Source organism: Vanessa tameamea, chromosome 13 (genome assembly GCF_037043105.1).
Source record: "Vanessa tameamea isolate UH-Manoa-2023 chromosome 13, ilVanTame1 primary haplotype, whole genome shotgun sequence".
Taxonomy (NCBI): Eukaryota; Metazoa; Arthropoda; class Insecta; order Lepidoptera; family Nymphalidae; genus Vanessa; species Vanessa tameamea.
Genome location: NC_087321.1, coordinates 5,144,305 through 5,171,581, shown reverse-complemented (window position 1 = coordinate 5,171,581; position 27,277 = coordinate 5,144,305). Strand labels below are relative to the sequence as shown.

The 27,277-nt window shown below is 32.5% G+C and overlaps 1 protein-coding gene across 2 annotated transcripts; it reads right to left on the bottom strand.

The window, feature by feature from the left end:
- Positions 1 to 8,054: 8,054 nt before the first annotated feature.
- Positions 8,055 to 26,560, bottom strand: LOC113398000 (arf-GAP with coiled-coil, ANK repeat and PH domain-containing protein 2). Of its 2 annotated transcripts, XM_026636556.2 has the most exons (20): positions 26,346 to 26,560; positions 26,130 to 26,246; positions 25,756 to 25,929; positions 24,232 to 24,316; positions 23,866 to 24,009; positions 16,904 to 16,999; positions 15,147 to 15,406; positions 14,207 to 14,323; positions 13,753 to 13,923; positions 13,300 to 13,406; positions 12,478 to 12,566; positions 12,113 to 12,207; positions 11,445 to 11,588; positions 11,272 to 11,342; positions 11,030 to 11,161; positions 10,568 to 10,725; positions 10,293 to 10,406; positions 10,040 to 10,146; positions 9,399 to 9,547; positions 8,058 to 8,867 (listed from the first exon to the last, which is right to left on the bottom strand). In XM_026636556.2, exons 1-20 carry the CDS (start codon positions 26,396 to 26,398, stop codon positions 8,845 to 8,847), a joined length of 2,406 nt encoding a protein of 801 aa, XP_026492341.1. In that variant the 5' UTR covers positions 26,399 to 26,560; the 3' UTR covers positions 8,058 to 8,844. The 2 variants fall into 2 exon arrangements, with proteins under 2 accessions (XP_064072703.1, XP_026492341.1); XM_064216633.1 differs by lacking the exons at positions 23,866 to 24,009; positions 24,232 to 24,316; positions 25,756 to 25,929; positions 26,130 to 26,246; positions 26,346 to 26,560 and adding an exon at positions 19,995 to 20,013 and having other exon boundaries at positions 8,055 to 8,867.
- Between the last annotated feature and the right edge of the window lie 717 nt (positions 26,561 to 27,277).

The window sequence follows — 27,277 nt, the reverse complement described above, 5'->3', positions numbered from 1 at the left end:
GTTTTATTTTATTTATCTAAACAAGATTGGTAATTCTTATAAAAAAAAACATTCAAATTTATTATGCTATGCTGTATTCACATTTACAGACCATACGAAGTAGACATACATAAAATTATTCACATTTAATGAACGTTAGCGTAGTATATTCGCACGAGAGTACAGACACTGACTTAGCACCTACATAGACAAAACATTCTCGCCGAGAATATTTGCCTACGTGGATGCGGTGCGGGGAGCCTAGCGATGTCAGCACGGTTTGTATAAATGCGTCACGTCCACCGGTAATAATAATAATGATGATGATGAAACAACTACTTTAAAGTTTACAATAAATAATTTGGTTCTGTAGTCCTTCAAAAATAAAAGGTTTTCGAACACACATTACACTTTGCACAATACGCCGATTCGACGCCAACTTATTTTGGAATCAACTTGCACTAACATATTCTAATGTGTACGTTACGGATGTATATCAGCATCTAATAAAAAGAAGTACCTACAACGCGTGGAACGGGCGTGGTCCACGCATCAACATGGCGATGGCGTGAAGCAGACAATGAGTCTACTCAAACAGGAAAGTTTTCCACTCGTTGCGAAGGCAAAATCATAAATTTATAAATTTCCTTAGATTCACAAATGGAAATTTCATTTCTAGGTAGTCAATATACCGTCACAACATTAAAGTAAAAGTGGATCACGATGTTTATATTCTGGCGCGTAATAAAGCAATACCAAGGTCACTGTGTTTAAAGGCGCCCGCCAAAACTTGCGCGTGTGTACGCTTTTATTATCTGTTTTTAGAAATAGTATTTTAAGAGCAAGGGGCACACCGGATGGAAAGTGGCTACCACAGCCCATGGACATCTGTAACACTAGGGGCTTGCAGGTACGTTGCCCAATTTTAAGAAATGAGTAGGCTTTCCTTGAAGATTCGGAAGTCATATCGGTTTATCGGAGATCGTGCAAGACAGAAAATGTTTTAAAAATCGGTAGTGGTTACGTGGACATCGAGTTGGTATGGAAGAAACGCGATGTCTAAAGGTGAAATTCAGCGGCCGGACATAAAGAGGGCAATAACGATTGAAACGAAATTAAAGCAAATGAATTGGACAACTATGAAAGCAATCGAGATAAATGTAGTAAGCGATCGTCTTTTTTAGTTTCTCTTTAATTTTCATTATAATAATTATTTAACAATAATTGGAATTGGTAATTAAAATTACTATTTCAAATTGTGATGGTTCGAAAATAATAGTATCAGTAGTGTAAAATTGTAAAAGGCACGCCCAAAAAAAACCACACTCAAAAGTTTTATTAATGTTTCATGCGTTATTAGTGTTACTGTTTTTATTGTATAATATTAATGAGTGGGGTATACTTTCCCAGAAATTTAGGATTCAGTCTAAAAAATAAAAAAAGCGGGGTCAAGTTTAAATAGTTTATTAAAATACAACTAAGTAATAATGTTTAATACATCAACAGCGTAACGGAGTATTTAATATTTAGCGTTAGACATGATTATTATACACAACAAATATAAAGTTTACACACCCTATCATTCTACTTAAATTTAACTCTTAAATTTAGAAAGGTATCTCAAATGTACTGGTATTCAAAAAAATAAGTCATTGAAGCGGACGAAGAAATGTTAAACCAAAACCAATAAGTTATCTATTTCCACAGCTCTGCGTTTAGCTTCAGTAGAGACCCATAATCAGCTCCGGTGGATATCATGCTTAGGGCATGTTTTTGGAAACAATATTTAAACAACAAATTCCAATATTGATGGCGACGTACACAATTCCTAATAAAATTCCTTTGCCGTATGAGATTAATAGTCAAATCAGAGAAACTGTACCATTAGTGTAGAAATAGCGTGCATCAAAAACGGTACCAATGCAAACTAAAGCACGGTGTACATCAAAGCTCAGAAGAGAGGAAAAGGAGTCTTCACTGGGCACGACAATAGGAGCAACATTGAGATACAACTTTCGAATGTCAGCAGTCTATAATATTCCAGTACCGGTTAAAATCCAAAAATGGCACTTTAATTCTCAATTCATTTCATAGGCTCTGAATGTATATATCTATACTAATATATAAAGCGGAAGAGTTTGTTTGTTTGTTTGTTTAAACGCGCTAATCTCAGGAACTACTGGTCCGATTTGAAAAATTCTTTTTTTGTTGAATAGTCCATTTATAGAGGAAGGCTTTAGGCTATATAACATTACGCTGCGACCAATAGGAGCGCAGCGACAGTGAGAAATGTTGCAAAAACGGGGAAAATTATTCACATTTATGGACTTTCGATGCGTGCGCAACATAAACGTTTTAAGTTACTCAAAAAATGTGTATGAAAGATATATTCCTCTTTTAATAATAAAAAAAAAGTCCGTGACACTATATGTCTATTTGTTAAGAGTGTGCTAGCAGGCGGGTCGCGGCGGCGGATGAGGGGGAGGCGGGTCAGCCCCGCCGCCGCGCTCGCCACTCTCACCCGCGGGTGTAGTTCTGCGAAGTAGCAATGCACATAACGACTTAAAAAAATTAACATTCTTAATAGTTAAATTATTTATCAAAATTAGGTTTTGTTATCAGCTTATTTGCTCATTATTTTTTATCGTTTAAAATCGATTACATTTAAATCATAATCTGCTGTAGTTTTAACTTACGATATAAGATAAAATTTCAATGAACATTCCTTCGTACTTTGCAAGTAAACAATTCAAACGTTTCACGGTATAAATAAGGTATAAAAATTACATTACACACGTAAAAAAGTTCAAAATGGCGAGCGATACTTTCACCGATGCAGATTAATCATCACTGAGAAAATAAATTATGCAAATAAGCAAATAGGTGAATATCGATTAAAATGACTACACAAATAAATTAGTAGTTCAATATTTCAAGTAAATTCTATTACGTTCAAGCATATTCAACACGGTTGTACTATAATCACCTTATGGAATAATAACACCAAAGGAGAAACAATCTAAACTTCTTATTGTTCGGTTTGTTTATCTTATTACGTTTAAGTTAATATTGTTTGTTTTCAACCGACTTCAAAAAGGAGGAGGTTATCAATTCGTCTGTATTTTTTTGTTTTTTATATGTTTGTTACCTCATAACTTTTCACTGGATTTTGATAATTTTTTTTTGTTTGAAAGGTAGTGCTTCCCGTGGGGTCCCATTTTAATTTTATCCTGTTACGATGATGGTATCCCTATGAAAACGATATAAGTCTTAAATGTGCATTATGTATGTGCGCGATAAATAGGTGAATAACTCAAAATTGTGCCAACCAATTTTAATGATCCTTTTTTTATTATAAAGGACAATAATTTTATCTATAATATATTATCGTAATAACTTTGCTGACTTTTAAATAGTCTAAATATTTTTAATTTCATTTTACATAGTTTAAATCTAAAAAATATTGTAATCATTGTTTGTTATTCATAGGTTTGTGTTAAGTTAGATTTAAAGTGGGTAGGTACATACTTATCTCCCTGCGTGGAAACACAGAACGTACCTACATATTGGTAAGTAGAATAAGTTACTTGATTATTAAGTTGTAGAATAATAAGCAATTATTTTTTACTTTTTAGAGCATATTATTTTTTTTCTCTTTTGAAGTCGGTTTTTTTTTTTGTCAAAATTTTTGTTTATTAGAAGTGGTTGTCATCTGCATAATTATTCTGATTTGGTTAGGTTTTTGTTTATTAAAACATATATGGTTTTTTTATTACGATAAAATATCGAAATAAAAAAAAAAATTAAATAACCTTTATAATACTTTTTTTTTTCAATACAGATTTCATTATATTATCGGGTACTTAATTATTTACCATATGTTTGTTTTTATTGATTACAAGATACGTTTTGGTTTAAATTTAATACCTACATTTTTTTTATCTTTTTCGTCACTATAATGCCTAGAAAAAGAACTAACCTTTCTCGGCAGACTGCTAATGCAAAGCGTCTGCGGCTTTTGCGTAGCAATGAAACAACTGAAGACAATACGCAGAGGTTAGCTAATCAAAGAACGGTCAGTGAACAACATCGTGCTAGGGAATCGAGCGTTGAACGTTCACAGAGGTTAGCCTTACAAAATTTCCGAACTTCGGTGAATCGACAACGGGAATCAAATCATCCTTATATTTTGCCAGCCATCTTACCCCTTATAGTTATGGAATAAATTTCGCAATGATTTATGTGAAGATATATTAAACAGAATGCGTAATGAAAATCAGGATATAACATTAACCTATACTGATAACGTATACAATGATAGACTTATCTTAATTGAAGATAAAATTCATGAAATTTCAGATAAATCATTGACTGATTTTGGGCTTCCTGCATCAAAAAGGAATAATTCACATAATAATTTAGATCCTTTAGAAGTAGCACTACGGAAGCCGTATGATGTAAATGAATTAAATGAGTATATTACTGAAAATGAACCAAAATTAGTTAATGACCAGGTGACGGCGTACAATCGTGTTATGTGCAGTATTCGTTTTAACGAAGGAAAAATATTTTTTTTGGATGCTCCAGGTGGAACTGGAAAGCCTTTTATTACTAATTTCATATTAGCAAAAGTAAGGTCTCAGGGAAAAATAGCCTTGGCAGTTGCGTCGTCAGGAATTGCGGCAACTTTATTAGCAGGTGGACGCACAGCTCATTCCACTTTTAAACTGCCTCTAACTGTTTCTTTACAAAAAGATAGCGTGTGCTCTATTCGCAAAAATGGCCCTCTGGGTAAAGTTTTACAAGACGTTTCTTTAATTATCTGGGACGAATGTACCATGATCCATAGAGCTCATGTAGAGGCTCTAGATAGAACTCTCAGAGATATTAGAAGTTGTGATAAAATTATGGGTGGGATTACCATTATGTTTTCTGGGGATTTTCGACAAACTTTACCGGTAATTTTAAGAGGAACTAGAGCAGACATTGTAAGGTCTTGCCTTAAAAGTTCACCGTTATGGAAATTTGTCCATACCTTAAAACTATCTACGAATATGAGAGCACATTTGGGGGGAGGAAGTACAAATTTTCCTTCAAAGTTACTTTTAATAGGAGATGGAAAAGTACCTCATTCTGAAAATAAAATTGAAATTGATCGCGATTTAGGAGAAAAAGTGACTAGCATAGAGGATTTAATATCAAAAGTTTACCCTAATATCGTCGAAATAGAAAATAAAGATTACCAATGGATGTGTCAAAGGGCAATATTGGCGGCGAGAAATAGTAGCGTTGACGAAATTAACGACCTAATTTTAACCAAACTTCCAGGCGATATAACTACCTACACATCTATTGATAATGTAATGGATCAAGAAGATGCAGCCATTACCCACAAGAGTTTCTCAATTCTTTAAACCCGAGCGGCCTTCCACCACATTCCCTGAAGTTAAAAATAGGTGCTGCGATAATTTTCCCGCCTTCAAGTAAAATTCCTTCGCAATAACGTGATCGTTGCAACAGTTTTGAATGGTCCGGCAGTTGGTCAAACAGTGCTTATACCTCGCATCCCAATGATTCCGAATGATTTACCTTTTAATTTTAAAAGAATTCAATTTCCCATTAAGTTATCTTTTGCCGTAACCATTAATAAATCACAGGGCCAAACATTTAAACACGTAGGAATCTATTTACGTCAAGACTGCTTTTCACACGGCCAACTATATGTCGCGTTGTCAAGATCGGGTTGCGGGCAAAATCAGTATGTTCTTCTACCACAAGAAAAAAAAACTAAAAATATAATCTACGCTGAAGTACTGTAAAACATATTATTAAATCTTATTGACGATTATAATAACAAAAACCAACGTGAGCAATCAAACGATAATCATGATAGTGTTTCCGACAACTACGCGAACGAAGTCGCGGGCACAGCTAGTAATAAATATTATATCAATGTATATATAATAAATATTATATCAATGTAGACATAATAATTAAATTTGTTTCATATATAATTCATTTGAGTATATTTTGTAAATGGTACCATGTTGTATATCTTTTTATTATATTCAGATCAGATGGAAGGTTATATTAATAACCGGTTATCAAACTCAGTTTTCAACGTTAATGTAGATCGTTCAGTTTATTGACCTTCCGATCAATTTGTACGACAAAAGCAAATATTTAGCAACGCATATATAATATTATAATACGATAATAAGTGAAAAATATATTTGAAACCAATGTCAAATACAAATATTTAAGTATTACTTTATTCGTACTAGATAATCCAGTCATAAAAAATTAGGTTTAATTAATCTTGCAAATTACTATTTAAAATTGCTTGTAAAAGTCTATTTAAATAAAAAATATTTTTATCTATACATTGATATATTTCAATTTATCAAACTAGAATGTAAAATTGTTGATTATATTATAATAAGTTTACAACGTCTAACGTTTATTTCCAAACAAATCCTACGACATCCGTATCCCTTAAAAGAAGCAACTTTAGCAATCACAGTATCACAAGCTCATGATATCAGACAATTTTCATCCAGTAGACAGCGTTGAACGCTCATTATCGTTGTTTTTCATGTACGGCTAGGATTTGAGCTCGACATAACAGTTTGGTATTATAATAAAAAATTTAATAGTCATATTAAATTATATTCATAACCGCAAATAGCATATACAGATATTATGTATATTATTTAATTTCAGCAATCAATTTGTACGTTATGCACTGTAAAAGCTGCCTTCTCTTATGGGACACTTTGTATATATATTTTATATAACTAATAGTTATTTCGCGGCTAGGCCAATCACATGTATTAGATCGAATTAAAACCGTATCGTTTAACAAGATTTGCATTATAAATTGCTTTAAAATCAAAATCATTTTTGATATTCAAACAATAACAGTTTCAGAAAGTAATTGTTGAAATAATCAAAAAAAATTATGATATTAAATACGAACATATTACAATAATTCATAATAACAAAATATCTAACATCACATAATGTTATGGTTATCTACATCTAAATAGTAAATTCATCGAAAGGAATCTTCATTTGTGATTCCATTTATTATACGTTTTCGTCGAGTACCGGTTAATGATGAGTTTTAGTCAGTTACTATAATCTATTTAAAAAAAAATGATGGTAAATGGTAAAAAAAATTGAATAGACTATATGATATACCTACAATACACGAATTATTATATAACTGACACAAACTAAGTGTTATATACCGGTTCCAATTTATGATTAAAAATATTTAATAGATATTTAAAAATACAAATTGGCATATTTTGTTTTACAATTGGCAAGCGTAGTATTGTGACGAATAATTTTATTTACAATAAAGATATTAAAAAAAAAATCTTGCTACTAAAAATGAGATTCAACATTTTACTCTTTTTCGTTGTTAAATACATTGGAATGGATTAAGGATTGACTTACGGACGTAAACAGGAATGTATACATATATAGTAAATACAATTGAATTAAATTTGCGAAACGGGATGGTGTTTTTTAGATATTTAAAAAAGTCAACGAAATAAAGGAGGTTTTAATCGTTTTTGTAAATAAAAAATAATTGCGAATCTTGGAATGCATTATTACCATTGAAATTATTGAAGAAAAAAAAATCTTAGATAGCTATAATAAGTACTCTTATTAAAAAATAATGAAATAAAATTAATAAAATCATGATAAACTGTCACGTGATTTTAAGTAAGATAAAATGGATCCGCTCACAACAACAAAATATTGTTTGACGAGAATACTTTTTAGACGTTATCATGAGAATACTTAACGCGATTTATTGTACTTTTAATAACACCTCAATCTGATTTTCATACATTTTTTTATTTATTATAATAAAGAAAAGATTTATAAATATCGGCATTGTGTCGTGCCGTCTCGCTCACTCACTCGCACAATGTTCGCATCGGTGTAAGATAAGATTTCAAGAGATTAAGGAAGATTTTTTTAACTGATCTTGTTGAGCAAATCAATCTCAAATTCATGTCTTTACCTTTTTTAATATAGGTGATGAATTTATTAATTCGACATAATCTTATAAGTGACTTTAATTTACTTTGTTATACATAGTTATATCAGTACTCTCCGCTATTTATAAATCTTTTCTGTATCGGCAAGCGTTATATGTAATAGTTGAGTAACTGTTCCCTGACCCCAAAGCAATCTTACAACGCTAAGCCTGTATCCATACATAAACAAATCTTTGGTTTAATATATAAAAGCACATCACATAACCACTTATATGGCATTAAATATATAATTATATTAAGGTTATTTATACATATTTTTCCGGAAGATATGGTGAATAAGTCTTTACATTAGGAATTTGGCAGCTATATTTTCTCCGTGATATTTTTTTAAGCCTCAATTATTTCTTTAAGAGATCACTTCCATAATTTAATACCAAAAATAATAAATTTTAATATATACTTGAAGTATATTAATGAGAATTTTTTTTTAACAAATACAGCTTTTTTTTTATATAATATCTATCATAAAATATTAAAGTAATTCGTTATTAACGTTTTCATTCACACATTAATAGACAATATGGTGTCACATCACATTAAAATAAAATCGATTATTATCTGACATCGTTATAACTTACAATTTATAACAACAATCGATATACTGCAAACATAATACCACCATTTTATGTATAGTGTAGCGAATTGGCTTATTTTTACTTTTAAATTATAAAACAATGGTAAACGACAAGCCATTCGGATTATATTCGGTTATTATCGTTCGTATGTATCAGACGGTTCAATCGGCTCGCCACCACAGATGTAGTCGTCGCAACTTCTTCTCTATTCGTCATTCACTATTCACCTGTTCACCTGAAGTAATAACAAGAATATGTTAATAATTTTTATTCCTTTTTATACAATAATTTGCCTCTGCAGATAGATATTTCTATTTAAGTATAAACCGTTTTTTATTTTGTCACTTCAACGCAAAGCAGGCCATCATGTATGTCAGTTGTCACTAGTGTGATCACAGTAAAATCCTTCAAACTACAACACATGGTATTAATGTCTGACAATAAAAAAATTACGCATCGGTAGATAGACGAGCTGAGAATTTGCCAAATGTCACCGGGATTGACATATGATTACATTAAGCACGCAAAGCTTTTGGTCGTGCGCTCGCTCTATCCGGTCGGGTCAGATTTACCATCCTATCGGATTATTAGAATGAGGAACAAATATAGCACCTGTATTGGCGCACACACTGTGGCACTACAATACGTCTGACGCGAATGTCTAGTGTCTCTTGAGCCGCATTAGCAGAAAACGGTCAACGGGACGTTGTCATTATATCGATAGTATTAGTGAGCAAAGATTAATTGTGAAGTACTATCGACATACCGTCGTTGTTGTTGTGCTTGGCGCGCACGAGCCGCTCGGGGTGCGAGTGCGCGAGCTGCGTGTAGTCGCGGAACACTTCGTTGTACGTGTCGTCGTTGGACGACATCTCACTTTCCCGCATCTCTTCATTCAGCTTTGTTAATCTCAATCTGTTTTATTTATTTTTTTGTTATAAAAATAATTTAATAGCAATATTTTTTCCAAGGTATAATTAAATTTTCCTATATACAAAATGGGACTAATAAAGACAATAATCAATTAGCCCAAGTTCAATCAATTAAAGTCTAAACGAATATGCTTTTTATGTTCTATTAAGCATTTTATAAACTATGTTCCAATGGCAGAAGAAGTAAAGATAAACAAATATGATATCTACATATTCCTTACGTTTCTCTAATATAAACAACAATCTACTCGATTAATATATCTTTATGAACAATACATTATTCCACTTAACTAAATTTCAAAATTACTTCAAGTTCTGATAAAAACATACCGTATATTCAAAACGTATATTTTTCACGAATCTATAATAACATCCACAGATCATATTAGATCAGGACCTTGAATGATGTTCTGACAATTCAAGGTCATCCGCCCCTGCCATTGGAATTGGCTACTTAAATAAGAGCGGGACGTACAGCGTGACGATGTCCGCGTTGGCGTGCGCCACGGCGATGTCGAGCGGCGTGCGGCCCGCGCCGTCCGCCAGCGACTGGTCGGCGCGGTACCGCAGCAGCAGGCACACCTGCACACACCGCACTACCGTCAGTCGGGCCACACGCGTTTATTTATTCATTTAAAAACATTGACGCGGAAATTACATGCACCAGCTTGTGCGGATTTATTTCAATAAAAATGTATTGTAATGTTATAGTAAGGTAAAAAACATACCTGTCCGGTATGACCGGCTTCGGTTGCGAGATGTAAGGGAGTCATGCCATCTTCGTCTTGTGCATTAAGTTTGCTTCCATTGAGTAGTAGAAACGAGCACGCCATCACAGAACCCTGTCGTAATCATTTAAGTTTACTCACTCATTTAATACGCAAAGGTATAGTAGACAGGTGCGAGGTATCAAATATTAAGTGCAATGGAAAGTTTATCCGTTTCGTTTATGTTCTGTTCATTATATGAGATCAAAGAGGTATGAAATCCGAGGTCTACTCACACTGAGCACGGCGGCGTGCAGCGGCGTGCGTAGGCGCGCGTGCGCGTGCGCCACGTCGGCGCCCGCCGCCAGCGCCGCGCGCATCACGCACACGTTGTGCGCCCGCGCCGCGCGCGTCAGCACGGCGTCCGCCGACAGCGCCGACATGTCCTCCGCGCCTGCCCCGCGCGCGGACTGGTTAGCTTATATTCCCGTCTGACCCGCAGATGTGGTGGTGTTTTACGGGCACGAGAGACCTAACATCTTAGATCCCATGGATGGAGGCGCATCGTCGACGTAAAGAGCTGTATGTATTCCTTACGGTACCCGTGTCTATGGGCAGAAGTGAACGTTCCCCACCAGATTCCCCTCTTCAAATAGAAAATATAATTCTTTAGTTCCTAGAATGTGCAACTGAGCCGGGAAAGAGATTCGGTGACATCGATGGAATTCTCGTAAGGGCCGGTGGGGTGCGATAGATACCGATGTCGTCGTCCTCGCCCTCCGTGGAGTCGTGGTCGGAGGGCAGCGCCAGGTCCAGCGCTCGCTCGGCCGCCAGCTCCGTGCCGATGAGCAGCACGGGGCTGCCTTCAGACTTGCTCGAACTCTCCGACGCTGGAATTAGAATTATCATCATTCAATTGGCCTTATCTTATTAATTTGGTCGGTTAGAATAGGGCGATTATTATAAAACGGTACAAAACGATAATAGTTAATGTATTTACCGCTGGTATTACTATTGACGTCACTTTTCTCGTCTTGGATAGTTTCCGGCACGACAGGCGGAGCGCGTACTCTGGAAGTGACATAATTTCAATTAAATTGCACACGTTAAATTGCACAGTCGGAAGAATTTTCTTTTGCTATTACTTCTCATTTAGATTACACTATAACGCACCTCCGCCTCGCTCTCCGAACGGACCACCGTCTGCCATTTCGCAAAGGTGATTCTTGTATGGAGTCGGACATTGTTGTGTTCACTATATTTTTTACGAATTCGAGCTTCACGTATTTTGCTCGAATCCATGCTTCCCGGACGGAACTGTGAACAAAACCGTTTACATGAATCTTAAACACACAACACACGCACGACTACACGCGCCTGCTAACACTCACATAGACACCTTCGTACCGCCACATACACATCAAGGAACACAAATCCATTACAGTCGAAGGAGGTAAATTTATATTTTACTGCCGAGCAGTAATATACTATTGTTGAGTTCCGGTTAGAAAGATGAGTGAGACAGTAACTATAAGCACAAGGGACATAACATTTCAGTTCCCAAGGACACGCATTGGCGATGTAAGGAATGGTTAAAATTTCTTACAGCGCTATGGTTGTGGGTAGTACTGACCACATACCAGTGGCCAATGTGCCCGTCAGCCTGCCTATAACGCGAGCACGTCAATTCAAAGTTGTTATTTACTTTTTCATTGCCTTCGATTAGAATAACCCACGCAGAAATAGTGTTGCTTACACAAAATATTAAAATGTATTTAAAGATTAATTTAAACTGACATACATATTAATTTAAATTATTTTAAATTAATTCACAAACTCACGTTTCGCAATCTGGGGTGGCTCTAGTGATGGTGGTCCCTTCTGTATTAGCTTCATATATTAAATTGACTATTTTGTTGCCTAGCTCTGCCATAACCTGTAAAGTTCATTTTATGATTTTTTTTTAATACAAATACAAAATAATATTCTTTATTGTACACCACTAAGATAAGATGCACCATAGGGCGGTCTTATCGCTAAGTAGCGATCTCTTTTAAATACTCTTATGGCTTCGGTAAAATAGTCTAATTTCATTTTAGTTTGCTTATATTAACATTTTGCTGAAAAAATATAAATCCAATAAATGTTTCTTATTTATTTAAAATTTTAAAAATATTCGTAATTCGTAAATAAATCGTAAAATCACCTTAATAATATCTGGTTCCCAGTCGTCTAGAGTGAGAGATCTTACTTTACTAACGTGCACGCCGAGCGAACGATGGATACCTGAACATTCTAGAACAAAAACATTACATGGTAGAGTTCAATGCAAAAGCAATCTGCCATCAATTTACAATCAAAAAACTTTAGATTATTATGCTGTCGGGTAATAAAACCATGTACGCACATGAAAATAACATCAATCGAATTATAAATAAGAAACAAAAAGGGCACGGACAGCGCGTCTGTAGAGAAATTCAAATAACATTAAAAAAGTCTAGTTTTTAGTCAATTTTTTAAGTAAATATCAATACAAATATTATAAATGCGAATGTCACTTAGTTTGTCTGTCCGTTGTTTCGTTCATAGTAAAACCACTGAAACGAAATTGATAAAATTTAAGGAAGGACTATTCGGTCATTCGACGTTTTCGGTGAGAGTCGGCCGAATATAGTATATTGAATCACTATTCGGTTGAATATCGAATACTTCAATATTAGCGCGCTATAAAATACTCAATTTAAATCTATTAATATTCAATGTGTATTGGTTCCGTCACGTTTATCACGTCACTTTACAGCTGAGAGCAATGTATTATAAGCTAATAAAACTTCATAGCAATTCTGTGGTGCTTGCCAGGGTTAAAGTTCTATCCATGAAATTATTACATCATAAGTCAAGCAATTTGTCTTCCTTGGATGTTGTATCAACTCTTGAAGTATCAAAGAGAAACATTATATACATAATATTAATAATAAATTTTCATGTGCGTACATGGTTTTATGTATATAAAGTAAATAGTACAAACCTATACATAAAGTTATTCCGAGATTAATACTGGCCCAGCGCGGGTTCGGACTGCCGCAGTCGCAACAGTAATTATTACCAGGTATACTAAGTAATTGTTCCCATATTCTGAAAAAAAAAACGAAAATTAGATAGAATAAATATATAATACATACAATAATACAGTTGTAGGTAATAAAAATAAAGGGTCATTGCATAGCATATTTCAGAAATTCAACCTACATACGGGTTGATTTTTTATTGAACCTTTTAATAGTTCACGTACACACTTTCAAAATTATTGGTAAATGTATTTTTTAGTTAGACGATTCTAATGCTTATTACACGATATAAAATAATCGACTAAAGTAAAATTACATTTAATATTATGATAGTTTATAGTGTTTTTGATCGGTAGTGTGATTGTTGCTTGAGGTGGTGGTGGAGCTGTAAGTCGGTGGGTCGTGTTCCGAACCTGATCTTCTTCATGGCGGGCGCGGTGGTGCGCGTGTCTGGCACCAGCACCATCTGCGAGTCGGGGTTGTCGCGGCTCTGGCCCTGCTGGATGGCGGAGCGGATGCCGTTCTGCAGCGCCGAGATCCACGACGTGAGCATCTCTTCCGAGTCCGCTTGGAGCATGTGGCTTCTGCAATGGTCGTATTACTCAAACGGGTTTCGACTACGGAACGGAGCACCCCCTTGATCCTGATCGTTTCGGATATTATTGTATCGACCCCGAACAAAAACTTTAAAATATAAATAATACTTTGAAAGTCTTTACAAAAACAAGATAACTTTATATCTGCTATGTCTTGAATTTAATCTTTTAGAAACATAGTATGTTTAGTTTAGAAAATCTATATTAAAGCTACATCCAATATACTCGACATTTGTAGTACATTATAATCTAAAATGAATCATCTCGTTACTTGGAAGGCGACAGGACTTCGAAACAGAATCGCCTCTCGCCGTCGAGCACCGGCTTCACCGTGCAAAGTCTCAGGTCCTCCTCCATCACCGTCACGTTAAGTTCGCCTGTTCGTTTCCTGAAAAACAAGTGTAACAAATTTTGCAATACAATCGATAATCAATTACAATGGATATTCGATCTCTTTGAACTCGATTCGATCGACTTTGTACTCGTGTATTTTTCTATAAATCATGTTTTAAAAAAATATATTAGTATAAGCTGACAAAGTTCAAATCTTTTCTGAATATGAAATTGATAAACTTTGGAATTTCTTTCGATCAATTTGTTAATTTGTTTCAGGTAAATATTAATTTGTGGTTCGCTGTAATACAGCCGAATCGAATAAAATAACTCTTTCATTACTTATATTTCTAGATAGACCGTCAAGACGAGGAAATAAATAAATGCCAAAAGTTGGCCACTGAGTACACGCACACGTCTAAAGTAGTGTGACGTTTGGCGAGTGTCACGCACACCAACATAATAAAGTTGACCGGTTTGTTTTGGTTATTTTGTAGTGCGACACTCAATCGTGATATATAAATAATCTAAAAAATAACACATAGATTTCAGAAGAAATAACAAGGAAAGAAAGGCAAAGAGGGATAATCCGTATCGCAATCGTAATAAAAGTCGACTTATTTTCGTATGTGACAAATGGATATGATGTTTTGAATTTTATTTAAATTTAAAATCTTTAAACTAAACATCCCTATATCTCATAAATTCAAATTATTTCATAATGACCCATTATATTACAATTACCTACAATTTAAAAAACAATTACGATCAAACAAATATTGCGCATATTATGATAATTTTGAAGACCCTGACCATCGTTCACGTCCCACTTAACCAGCCTTCAAGCTCTAGCGTGACGAACGACTGTAAACACTCACCTATACACGAGGCGATTATCGTACAAATAGAACCATCGTCGATTCCATGTCTTGAAAGCATTCGATGTCCTTTTGAACAGATAACCCTGCATTCTGGGCAAATTTTTCAATGACGGCGTACTCAAAAGTCCATCCTTACTATCTCGTTCAGTGGGAACTGATTTACAGCTCGGTAAAACGGTGTCTTTGCTATTGACAATCGTGTGTCGATTTTCCATCTCCTTGTCAAGTATTTTTGTATCGTTGCGCATTGTTGCAACCTGAAATGCACCAATTAGTCAGTGTCTGGCGTTAAATTGCTTGTTATTAATACTTTCTTGATCGTTCCATGATATGATGATTAGGATTTGTAATTAATAATAAGCAAATATGTGTTTAATTTTAATTACACTCGCATTTGTCTAGTATTGGCTGTAATAATGCTAATTATCATGCAACTCTATAGATCAGTGAGTTTTCGTGTTTGCACTCAATATAATACTTTTACGAAAACATTTTTGTTGCCTGTTACTTATGCTATCAGCCTTGATGGAATTCTTTATTCATATTTCATAATTGTGTTGTTTTATATTCACAAAATGAATTGTAACAGTTATAATATAAAATAAGGACCATATAAGTTATTTATGAATCAAATAGTTTTTGAGATTATTGACCACGAGCTTTTCTTTTGTAATAAAATATCTTCGATTTTTAAATATAATTATGTATTTAATTAAAAAATAAATTTTATTTTAAGATTAAATGTATACTATATGAAACTAAAGAATAGCAATTAAAATAAATAAAAATTGATTATTTAAAATGACTGTACATAATTCATAAAGTTATTCATGAGGTTGTATAATTAAAAATATGTAAATCATGTTAGCACAAATTGAACAATTATCTAATACTTGTATGACGCCATTGTAAAACCCTACTTCCCTTGCTCGTCACGCACTGACACGCTATATACGTCCATCAGGACATTATTGCGTGACTTTTTATGGTCCATAAACATATTCAAAACCTTTATTATGATATTAATTAACATATTATTGCTTTAACTTTCACCATAGACTTTAATAATATTACCGAATTTTCTAATTTTTCAATCACATAAATAAATAGGCAAAGAGAAAACAGTTTTCAGTATTCTTTTTTTGCACTGTTTATAAATCAATTTTCTATTTTTTTGCTTTATATTATTTTAAGGGGCTTTAGTGTTACCAAGTAAAAAAATGATAAAATAACAATTAAAAATAAATATCGCATTATATATATATATATATATATACATATATATATATATATACATATATATATATATATATTTATATATATATATATATTTATATATATATAAATTAATATATATCGCATTAGAATTTTAAAATGAATGTTTTATTTTCGGTATTGGTTAGGTCATGTGGCTATTTTTATCTGATTAGATAAAGATATCATTGGTTTTCTATAGTATACTTTAATCATTAGTGGTGTATGTTATTAATTTTGAATTGTATTCAGGGTTAAGCGAATATAACTTTTCAATAGATTTCTCCTTTACTTAATAAGAATTTGAATGAACACTGAAGCGGTATTCGAAGTTATAGATTAGAAATCCTTTAAATCATTATCATCACAAGCCATATCTGAATAGATGCTGTCGAATTTGAACAATAATAAATTAAATTAAATATAATTATAAAATATATAATTAAATATAATTATAAAGTTAAATATAATTATAAAATTGAAATATGGAAGGGTCTTACCTCGTCAGCTGTCAACTTAAGAAATGGTTCCAGGTCTTCTGACAGATCGGCACCCTGGTGATGGTAGGTGCAGCACGCTTGCAAATACGACAGGAACTGAAACACAGAGATTATCATTATATCGATATATTTACTTAATTAAATCACTATTTATCGAAGTCAAACACGTAAGACGCATTTTAGGTATAGTCTTCTTGTTGTTGGAAGCAACATTATGGGTAATTAAGTAAAAAAAATACCTTTTTTTTCATAAATAAATTTACAAAACTTCTTTCACGTTATGTTAGAAAACCTTACAGTTATGCAAGTTAGAAACCGTATGTCATATATTTGATTTCTAAGAAAAAAATGACGTGATAATGTTGTCCAAAGCGACACAAGTCTTTAGAGTTCATTTAATAACCATTCAATATTACGTACAAAAAATTACGTATAAATATTATTAAATCGATGACGCACTTACTATTATTTCGGATCACACATCACGATACTACATTCGTTATTAAAACGTAACAAATTAAATACTCATAATTACAAATATTCACTGCAATAACGTATAAAATTATTTATTTATCAACACAATTTCATTTACGTGAAATAAACATTTAAACAAACTGTCGCCACAAGATGCCGTAATCTGATTGCGCGGTACATTAGTCACTTGGGCACAACCTCGCAAGTTGCGATCGACGAAATCTATTAAGCAGTGATTCGTAGGAAGACTATCAGTGACTAATTGACGATTACTCGATACGCTATCTTTAATCGAATAAATAACGTTTCATATACAATATTTTAATTTCAACTACACTTGAACAAACAGTTATAAAAACAAAAGTAATCAAAAACAATATCACAATCCAAACAAAATTAAGTAAGGCTGTAAGTGGATTGCTGATAAAATAAAATCTAATCGGTAAGAACTGACATAATCCGCTAGAAGACTTAACTATATGAAACTTAACAGAAAATTCCAAATTCAAACACAAGTATCCACTAATATGTCATATGTATTACATGTATTTATAATTCATCTTGTGCTCGGCATGAATATCTAACACATTTGCATCCACCACACCGAGATGTCCGTTATAATTAATAATAATGCAGAATAAGTTTTAAAATCTCTCCTCAAAAGGAAAGGAGGCTCGAGTCCAGCTCTGCTACATATGCAGACTATTACTTTATTGGTGATGGTACTCACTGATGGTACGACTTTGGGCAAGATTCTTTAGGTATGTACCACCTACTCATAAATTATTCAATCGTATTTTTTGTTTTTCCCTTTGACGTACTTTTTTTTTTTGTTATAGGTGGCAAACGAGCAGGAGGTTCATCTGATGGAAAGTGATTACCTCCGCCCATGAACATCTGCAACAGCGGGGGGCTTGCAGATGCGTGCGTGCCGGCCTTTAAGGAATGAGTACGCTCTTTTCTTGATGGTTCCCAAGTCACAAGAAAGTTACACAGAGTGGTTGTGCAAGAGAAAATGTCTTAAAAATCGTGCTGTTGTGGATTTTCGGACATCTAGGTGGTGAGGGTGATGAATGTACTAATATAATAGCAGAGAGGACAAAACATTGATGTTGGGAACTTTTTGAATTATTTTAATTGGTATAAATATTACCTAATTTCACTTGCAGTATTAATATTTAATATTTAAGGTTAATAGTGACCACTCACCATAAGGTGGCCATTTTTTTATAATAAAAAAAGAGTATCGTATTCTGATAAGTTATTTTAATACGTTAAACAAAGTATATAGGGTCGTTGTAATCAATTTTTAAGAATAATTATAAACAAAATATTTAGTAAATGTAATTACTATTTGCACACACAATACAAAGGTGTTAGCGGTTTTTGTTGTTATTTATCCGTGTCATAATTAACCAGTTAAAGTTAAAGTAGCTGTTTTTTTATATATAAAGCTTACAAGTGTTTCTATTGTTTGTGTAATTGTGACAAAAAGGTGGCAACCATTTTCTTAATTCACCTACGGCGTCGTATTATTTAGTTATCGTTTTAGAAAACGTTATAAATTAATGAACGTTCGTTATAAACTAATTACTTCTTACCGAAGATCATAATCGCTTAAATTATATTGTTCATAAAAAAAATTAAAATATATGAATTTTTCAATACTTAATAAAGTCAAAAGTTGCCTCGTTGGTCTTGCGTGGTTCCGGCTGTTTTATGTAAGATAAAATATTTATGTAGTTTCCCATGGACACGGTATGAAAAACATCCTCCATGCCTCTTACATTTTTATTGTCGAGATGAATATCACTAGCAGCTCCAGGGAGATCGTTTAGTATACTTATTTAATTCAAAGAGCTGTATCGCAAGACTACTTTCTTGACTATAACGCTCGTATACTGGTGTAAGCAAGAGATGGATAAAACGTAATCCCGATTGTACCGTAAAGTATTTATTTTAAATAACGCGCAGGTCTGTCCACTTTACATTTCTGCAAAGAGATGCAACTTACTAACCGCGGTTTGCCCACAAACATTTTGCGTTTACGTACACACACAAGCACTATATGTCCTGGGAGATTCATCATTATCATCATTCATCCGCAGAATGTCCACCGTAGCTGAAATCTTCCACAATTGATGCGGAAATCGGTGTGCTTTTCGATTTATTATCGTTTTTAATTGTGTAAACCACGAAACGTTTTTTAATCAACAATATTTCATTAAAGACCTCATTGATTCAAATTTCATTCGTTATTTTATTGTTACATATTTCTTCATAATCGTTAGGTGGTATAGTCAAAGGATCAAATTTTAGGTCCGCTACTAATATTTGTTGTTAGTTATTAAAAAAAATGTTAAAATAACAACATCATGGTATGATAAACGCCACAAAAGTACAATGTATTTTTTATACTTCATTTTCATATAAAAGGAACTCATATTTTCTAAAAAAGTTTAAGTTTGTTGTCTATGACAAAATTATTAATATTCATAATATTTCCCGGTTCCTAAAAGACCATGGGCGTTATTTAGAGTGCTTATATTCCGTATAGTGTATACTTGTGTTATTATATCGTCTATTCCAATCGAAGAAGGAATAAAGATTAGCAAACCTTTTGTTTACGTATGCCACGCGATTTGCTAATAACTCAGTTGTTATGTGTACTACTAACAATTCTTGACGAATATATCTTAATTTATAATACGACGCTATTCCACTAAACTACTGATATCCACTTTAATTTTACTTAAAAAATAAATAGAATATCATAGATTATTCAGGTTATTGACCAATGATCGCGGCAATTCGATGTCAAACGTGTTTATTTGGCTTTTGGGCTCTTGTGGTTGGAATAGATTATAAGATTTTTCACTATCGTATTTGCTTTAAAGATAAATGAGCTCTTAATATCTTTCAAAATAATTCATATGTTACATTGCAATGATTCTCAAAGAACAAGTAAATAATTATTAGCAATAGCCTTGTACGTTCTTTGTTCGTTGTTTGTTCTTCTAATTATTTTAGAACTAAGAAAAGGATGCAAATTGATGTTGGTATTATAAGATTTCGTTTGATAATTATTTCGACCCCATCAATTGCACCACAAGGGCCAATTTCAAGAGAGACCACCCAACTACGCAGGACATCTAAACTAATATTATAAATGTAACTCTGTCTGTTTGTCGCTCTTTCACTACCAAACCAATGAACCGAATTTGATGAAATTTGGTATGAAGCAAACTTGAACTCCAAGGAAGGACACAGACTACTTTTTTGGCCTAACACATGACAATCAACCCCCTAAGACGCGAGCGAAGCGGCGGTCGACAACTAGTATTATTATATATAATTATTGGTGGGGTGCACAAGTGCACAGGTGTGTTTATAGTCCGATGGAATAGCAAACAGCGAGCGCAAAGACTCTGGAACCAAAAGCTTTAAGAACTTTCCGAGGCATGGAAATGTACGCATTTCGAACTTTTAGATTCGGCATGTTACTGAGAATCTTTCGATAGAAAAATCCTATAACTTTTTATCGGCCCAACTTGAGATATGAACTGAGGACCTCGGGTCTGTGGCCTTATATCTAGCCACTAGACCAACGAGGCAGGATATGTATTAATCTACATACATACGTTCCCTTATAATCTAAACAAATAACTATACTAATATATTGAGTATACTAATATTATAAATGCGAAAGTAACTATGTCTGTCTGTTACGCTTTCACGACTAAGACTGAATTGTTTTCGTTGTTATTTAGTACGAAATGTGCTTGAACTGAAAGAATGGACATGAGCAAATTTTTTTTTTTAATTCGACCCCTATTTTTTTTATGTTAGGAATGAATGTTTGTGTGCAACTTCTTCAATTTTGAGGTCGAAAATGTACAAATGATTTATTTCAGTGCGTTGTGTCGTCACAAAATAACAGAACATGTATTTTGATCACAAATTGAATATCAGCTGGTACTTAATAAATAGTTTTGCGTCCGTATTATTAAAAAGTGCATTTATAATTAATATTATTTTATTATGTTTATATTTTAAACAAAATATGTAAGGTATAGTACTTAGTTCAAATAATACATTATTACTACGCAAGTAGTCATCACTGCCCACCGACACTGGCACAGTTAGAAATTTTAACTATTATATAACCCTAAATTATTAAATCGAATAAAAGAATACTAAATATCGCTGCTTGGCCGTGGAATTAGTAATAATTAGATTTTTTTTATTTAATACGTGTTGTTATTTAAATGTTTGTTTGTATTTTGTTTTATTTATATAACTTTTTTTTAATTCATATTTTTATATAATTAATTATTATTATGTGACTGGGAAACCTATTTTGTCCTATATACAATATTTTATTTAGATAATATCCCTTAGTAAGACAGCTCCGTGGCAAAATAGATTAGAAAGGTTACCTTACCTTAGATACCTACCTAGTAATATTTTAATAACATGAATGGTTACCTAAGGTAAACCATTCATGTTATTAAATAAGGTAAACCATTCGTTATTAAAATATTACTTACACATGCTCTTTTTTGTGTTTTATTCCGTATAGTGTGTAAACACTTTCGATTAGTCTGCACTTTGTGTAATATTTTCAACATCGTATTCCCTTTACATGCGACTAATCTCTTTCGGCGAAAATATAAAACAAATATTATATTGTAACGATTCTCCAATTATTAAGTTAGTTACATATTTTATTTAAAGCAATAGTGATTTCGTCGAAAACGGAATAAAATGCATCGTTTTTTTATTATTTTCAATTGTATTTATATTTAATATTACGAAATAAAGAAGACATGCTGCGCCGACCCCAAGTAGAGTTGGGATAAGGGCAGGAGGATGATGATTTAATATTACGAAATTGTACGTTGTTCGCGAAGTCATCTTCATATCCCTAAGTATATTACTATTATTGTTACTAATTTATTACTTTATTCAATCGTAAAGGATTATGGAACATCAATAACTATAAAAAAATATAATTAAAACCCAACCATATCGAGCAAGTAACTGTGTACAAAAAAAAAAACACCGATAAGACCGTAGTTATTTACCGAGTGAGATAGTTGCGTAGCCAATTACATTCATTGTTGTGCCACTGAGTCACGCGTTTCCGTCTAAATTATACAGCTTTGATTTACGTAACATGCACCTGTATCATATATTTATAATTATATCTTTTATTTGCCGAGTATCTTTTTACAAAGAATAAAATAACAATTTGTAACCGGATAATACATTTTTTAAATCATAATCCATATAAAGTAAGACACTGAGTACGAAAAGAATATACCTATGAGAGCTTTTAACGCAATCAAACCACAAACTGTAACTAAAAATATTTCCTTGTATGTATATTTTTTTAATATACAAGACAGTTTCTTATGTTATTTTGATATAGTTAATTAAATTTATATATTAAATGGCTCAGGTTACGTTAATACGATATTAGCAGTGATGTTAATCGTGTTAGTTTATTCGATTATATAAGTTAAAAACATTAGCACTTATTAACTAATTCGCAAAATATCATTTTTATTTAACATGAACATTGTATGTGATAAACATTATGTTTAGACAATAATTAGTTGTAGTGCTGGTAATGGTGTAACATGAAAAATAAAAATCGTAACAATTATAAAATCTGAAGTTTTAATATTTTTTAAAGGTTTGTTATTGTATATAAGTGGAGTATATTTTGCAGCGCGTTACGGAGGTTTTAGTACATAATATTATTATACGTATAAGAAACTGCACTTTGCTGTTTCTGTTGTTTGTATTTTTTTGTTAGGCACAAATGCCTTATATGGTTGATTTGGTTCCGGATATCCGATGTAAAAACAGAATTCATATAGAAACGTTCTTTTGTTTGTCTGTCCATCAATACAGACTATTTTCTCCGACGAACGAAAACAACAGAATTTAGTGTAACAAAGGAATTTTAATATGAAGGTGAAATTACGAGGGGCAAATTAGAAAATTGCTTATGTGTGGAACAAATCTTGTAACTAAATTTTTCGCCAGTGTCCATCCAACCGTTTGAGATGAGATTCAGCATGAGATTAAAGGAGTTGGTGACACTATTATCTAGCAGTTTTAGGACATAAGAGATTTAAAGGCTTTTTTTTAATACAAAGGCATCAATTTCCACGTTATATCAAATTGAGTGTATTGTTTTTCTCTCTTCATTTATCGTAAGGAGAGGAACCCTCACCACGCGAAACTCTCGAACTAAGCGAATTTTCTTTTTATTCATTTATATTATTTTCTACACCCATTTTTTTTTTAATTATTTAATTATGTGAATGAAATATACATTCACACATACTTCTACTTAAATTAAGTTTAAGAAGCTTAAAAAGACGTAATGTGACAAGTATTCTTACATGCACCTGATGATAATATCCAATGACAATTATTATATTTATTACTATAGGTGTATAAAAGAAACTCACAGTGGCCAGTATTTCGTGTCTCTTCCGAGCCTGCAACATAGTAATCTTCTGCACATGATCTAAGGCCGTATGACGAAAGCAGGAACGAGTTGCTAGTAAGAGATTCACTACTTCCTCCACATCAGTTGGTTTATGTCGAGACACCTGTTTTTTATGGTAATAATATGTTAACAGTGAAACTTTTCATATAAAACACACATGGCTAAAATATCCAATAAAGAAATCACTTCAAATTCAGTTTTACAATCAGAGAATTACATATCAAAAGTATATAATTAATATTATATTATGCATGTCTTATATGTATTTGTGTATATACGCACACATAAAAGCCTACATTATTTTATTGAGAACATACTTAATTACCTGTGAGTTTCTATTTAAAGCTAAATCCAGATCATTTGAGATTTTATCGAAGTGATGTTTACTTTCCTTAACACCCTTTATATCACTGAAAAGAAGGAGCAACATTCAATAGGGTGTGTGTAAATTATATCAGTGACAGGAATGTGTCAGTCTGTAGAAATTTATTATATATGTTTATATACTTGAGTATGACTAACTCTATTTCAAAAAGTAAGCTTCATAATTGTTGGCATTGTTTTTGCAGTATATATATATATATATACTGCAAAAACAATATATGTATAAATATATATATATATATATATAAATAAACAAATAAATAGTAATAATATGTTAATAAAAAGTATTCAAAATGAATAAAACAATTTTGTATCTTAATTATGCTGTCTAGAATATTCCAAGATATTGTTAAACTTTATTACTTAGTGAATGAACTTTAACACAAACATATGCTCCCTTGTGTAGCGTAGGAAATCTAAATATAAGCAGTCAATCTCCAGCCAAATTTTATGATGTCTCAAAGCATTGAATATATATACAGGATTATTGGTAATTCGACGTATTCCCGTTAGGAGGTAATAGGGGTGACTATTTGCGATAATTTTAACCCCCATATGCATGATGCAAAAGGTAACCATATTTGAATTATCACGTTTTCTAGTTTTTTTCAAAATAAGTCAAAAATGCAACTTCAAAAATTTATTTAAAAAAAAGTATAAATTAAAATCTATTTTTTTCTTCCGATTACAAAAACGATTAAACACTGGTTATCTATCAATATTAAAATAGTAATTATTCGTCCAAATTTAAAAATGCGAGATGGAAAAATATTACTTCAATATTTTTATGATTTTTTTTCCACAAAAATGCCTTAAAAACTAAAAAAATCGTTATAAAACTTGTCCTGCAGATTATTTTAAAAACATAACCGTTTTCTTAGCTTTCCAAAAATGTATAACAACTAGGAACTTATTTCAAAGCAATCGAAATAAAATTGTATTCGAACATGAGCGGATTCCGACTATAGGTCGCCCTGTAAAATTCCCACAAAATTAATTAAAAACAATTCTTGCACGAAGTAATTTCCACTACGCGCATGCATTATTTTCCTAAGTTGTGACTCCACTACCGAACTAATCAAATTATTCCGCATCATATTTGATGCTTTTTTTTTATTCTTATTGTAAAATAAGAATAAAAAAAAAGCATCTTTCTATTCATATTTTATTCAGACATAGAAATAAACCGGCATTTAGTCCGGACTCCTACCAGGCCACGAAATGGGCCATTATGAGTTAGTAATCTCATCTTGATCGAATTTGGATTCAAATAGTCCAGAGATTTTTTTACAAACAAGGGGTTAAAATTATCGCAAATAGTCACCCCTATTACCTCCTAACGGGAATACGTCGAATTACCAATAACCCTGTATATATATTACATTTATCACTACCTCTTTGACTTATCTTATGATTAATATTTATTTAATTTTTATTGAAGATAATAATCAAAACAAATACATACACTTTGATGAAAGCTGTAAGATTCTTGAGTATGGTTCGCGATGCCTGATCCAACAATATTGAATGGAACTTGGTCATCTCTTGCAAGGCATGTATCATGCGGTTGAGTGATGCTTGGACCGTTGCATCCTCTGAGAAGGTGCTTGTGAGGTCCCATAGTGCATTTGTAAATGTGCTGTATTAAAATAAAATTGAAATCAAATTTATGTCAAGAACAAAGTTAAGTTAAAAGGTAATATAATATGCTAAAGTATTTATTTATATACTTAAAATAACTTAAACTAGTTTAAAATCAAGTTTGCGTTGATATATAATAAACTTCATGAATATTTAACATCAGGAGAAAAACAATAACAACACAATTAAAAAGCTTACCTTCTCTGACTCATGTATGTTTTGCCTGTTTCGATCATAACAGAACAATTCTTTAGAACTTTATCGAGCTTTTGTTCTAAAGCCTCGATACTAGCCTCTTCGGTTTCCAGCTGTTCCCTGAAGTCATATAATGTTAGAAGCAATTTTTCAATTAATAAACATAACACGTACAAAATTTCACTTTCTATCAATAAGAAACTTTCATTGCTTTCTTACCTAAATTTTGGGGAGTCTCTGAGACATTCATCGAAATCTATTAGAGGCTTCATTTTTCGACTTATAACAAATTTTTTGCGCGAACTACACAAGTTAGAGACAATTATTCATTGTCTACACTATGTATTTATTTTACTGGTTCTGATAAATCTTGAGAAATCTTCCTAACACGAACAAAACTGAACCAACCAAACCACAGACAAAAAACTGATTATGATAAAAATTAATAACACTAAAATGACACAACTCAACAGACTAAAAATAAAACATTGTAGTTAGGGATATTTGGATTGGTGTTTGGTATGGGTACTGATAAACAAGACCATATTATTTTGCTTAGAGAAGAAAATAAAATATTTGGATTCTCAACTTAAATTAAGCTTATCTAATCAATTTTAATTATGTTTACAAAGATCAATATTTAAGTATTTGAAGACTTAATAATCGTTTACAGTGCCTGTACTTGTAAGCTGTAGCATATTGCAGCAGGCATTACACACTGGGCCAACGTGCAAGCATACGGTATTTGACGAAGGTATACAGGTAAATTTGAGTGTTTATCATCAGCGGCAAGATTGAATCTAATCAAACTGTGCCTCGAGTACACATTGTGTCAGTCTGCTTGGCTGACGTACAATAACGCGTTAATATAATAAATAAAATTAATTGTATAGTTTCGTGATTTATGATGATTAAAGGATTAACTAAAGATGTATGTAACTTTGTATATTAGCCATTCCAATTTGATCTAATTTTGTAGTAGTAGAGCGTGCTGTTGAAATATAAAGTGCTGTAAAATATAATGTAGAAATATAAAAAAAAATCAAAATGTCTAGCAGAATGAACTAGACGTACGTGATAGTTCAGTTGTTTTATTGTGACTCAATGTGAACTGTAGGCTTAATGTTTATCTATAACTCAGAACAGCTCAG

Bases quoted from the DNA above. Each gene is read 5' to 3' on its own strand.
- LOC113398000 (XM_026636556.2), bottom strand. From the start codon at position 26,398: ATGAAGCCTCTAATAGATTTCGATGAATGTCTCAGAGACTCCCCAAAA. The intron at 26,247-26,345 runs GTAAGAAAGCAA...ATATGACTTCAG, and splicing joins AGAGACTCCCCAAAATTTAG to GGAACAGCTGGAAACCGAAG. The intron at 11,162-11,271 runs GTAAATACATTA...TTCTAATTCCAG, and splicing joins CGTCAATAGTAATACCAGCG to CGTCGGAGAGTTCGAGCAAG.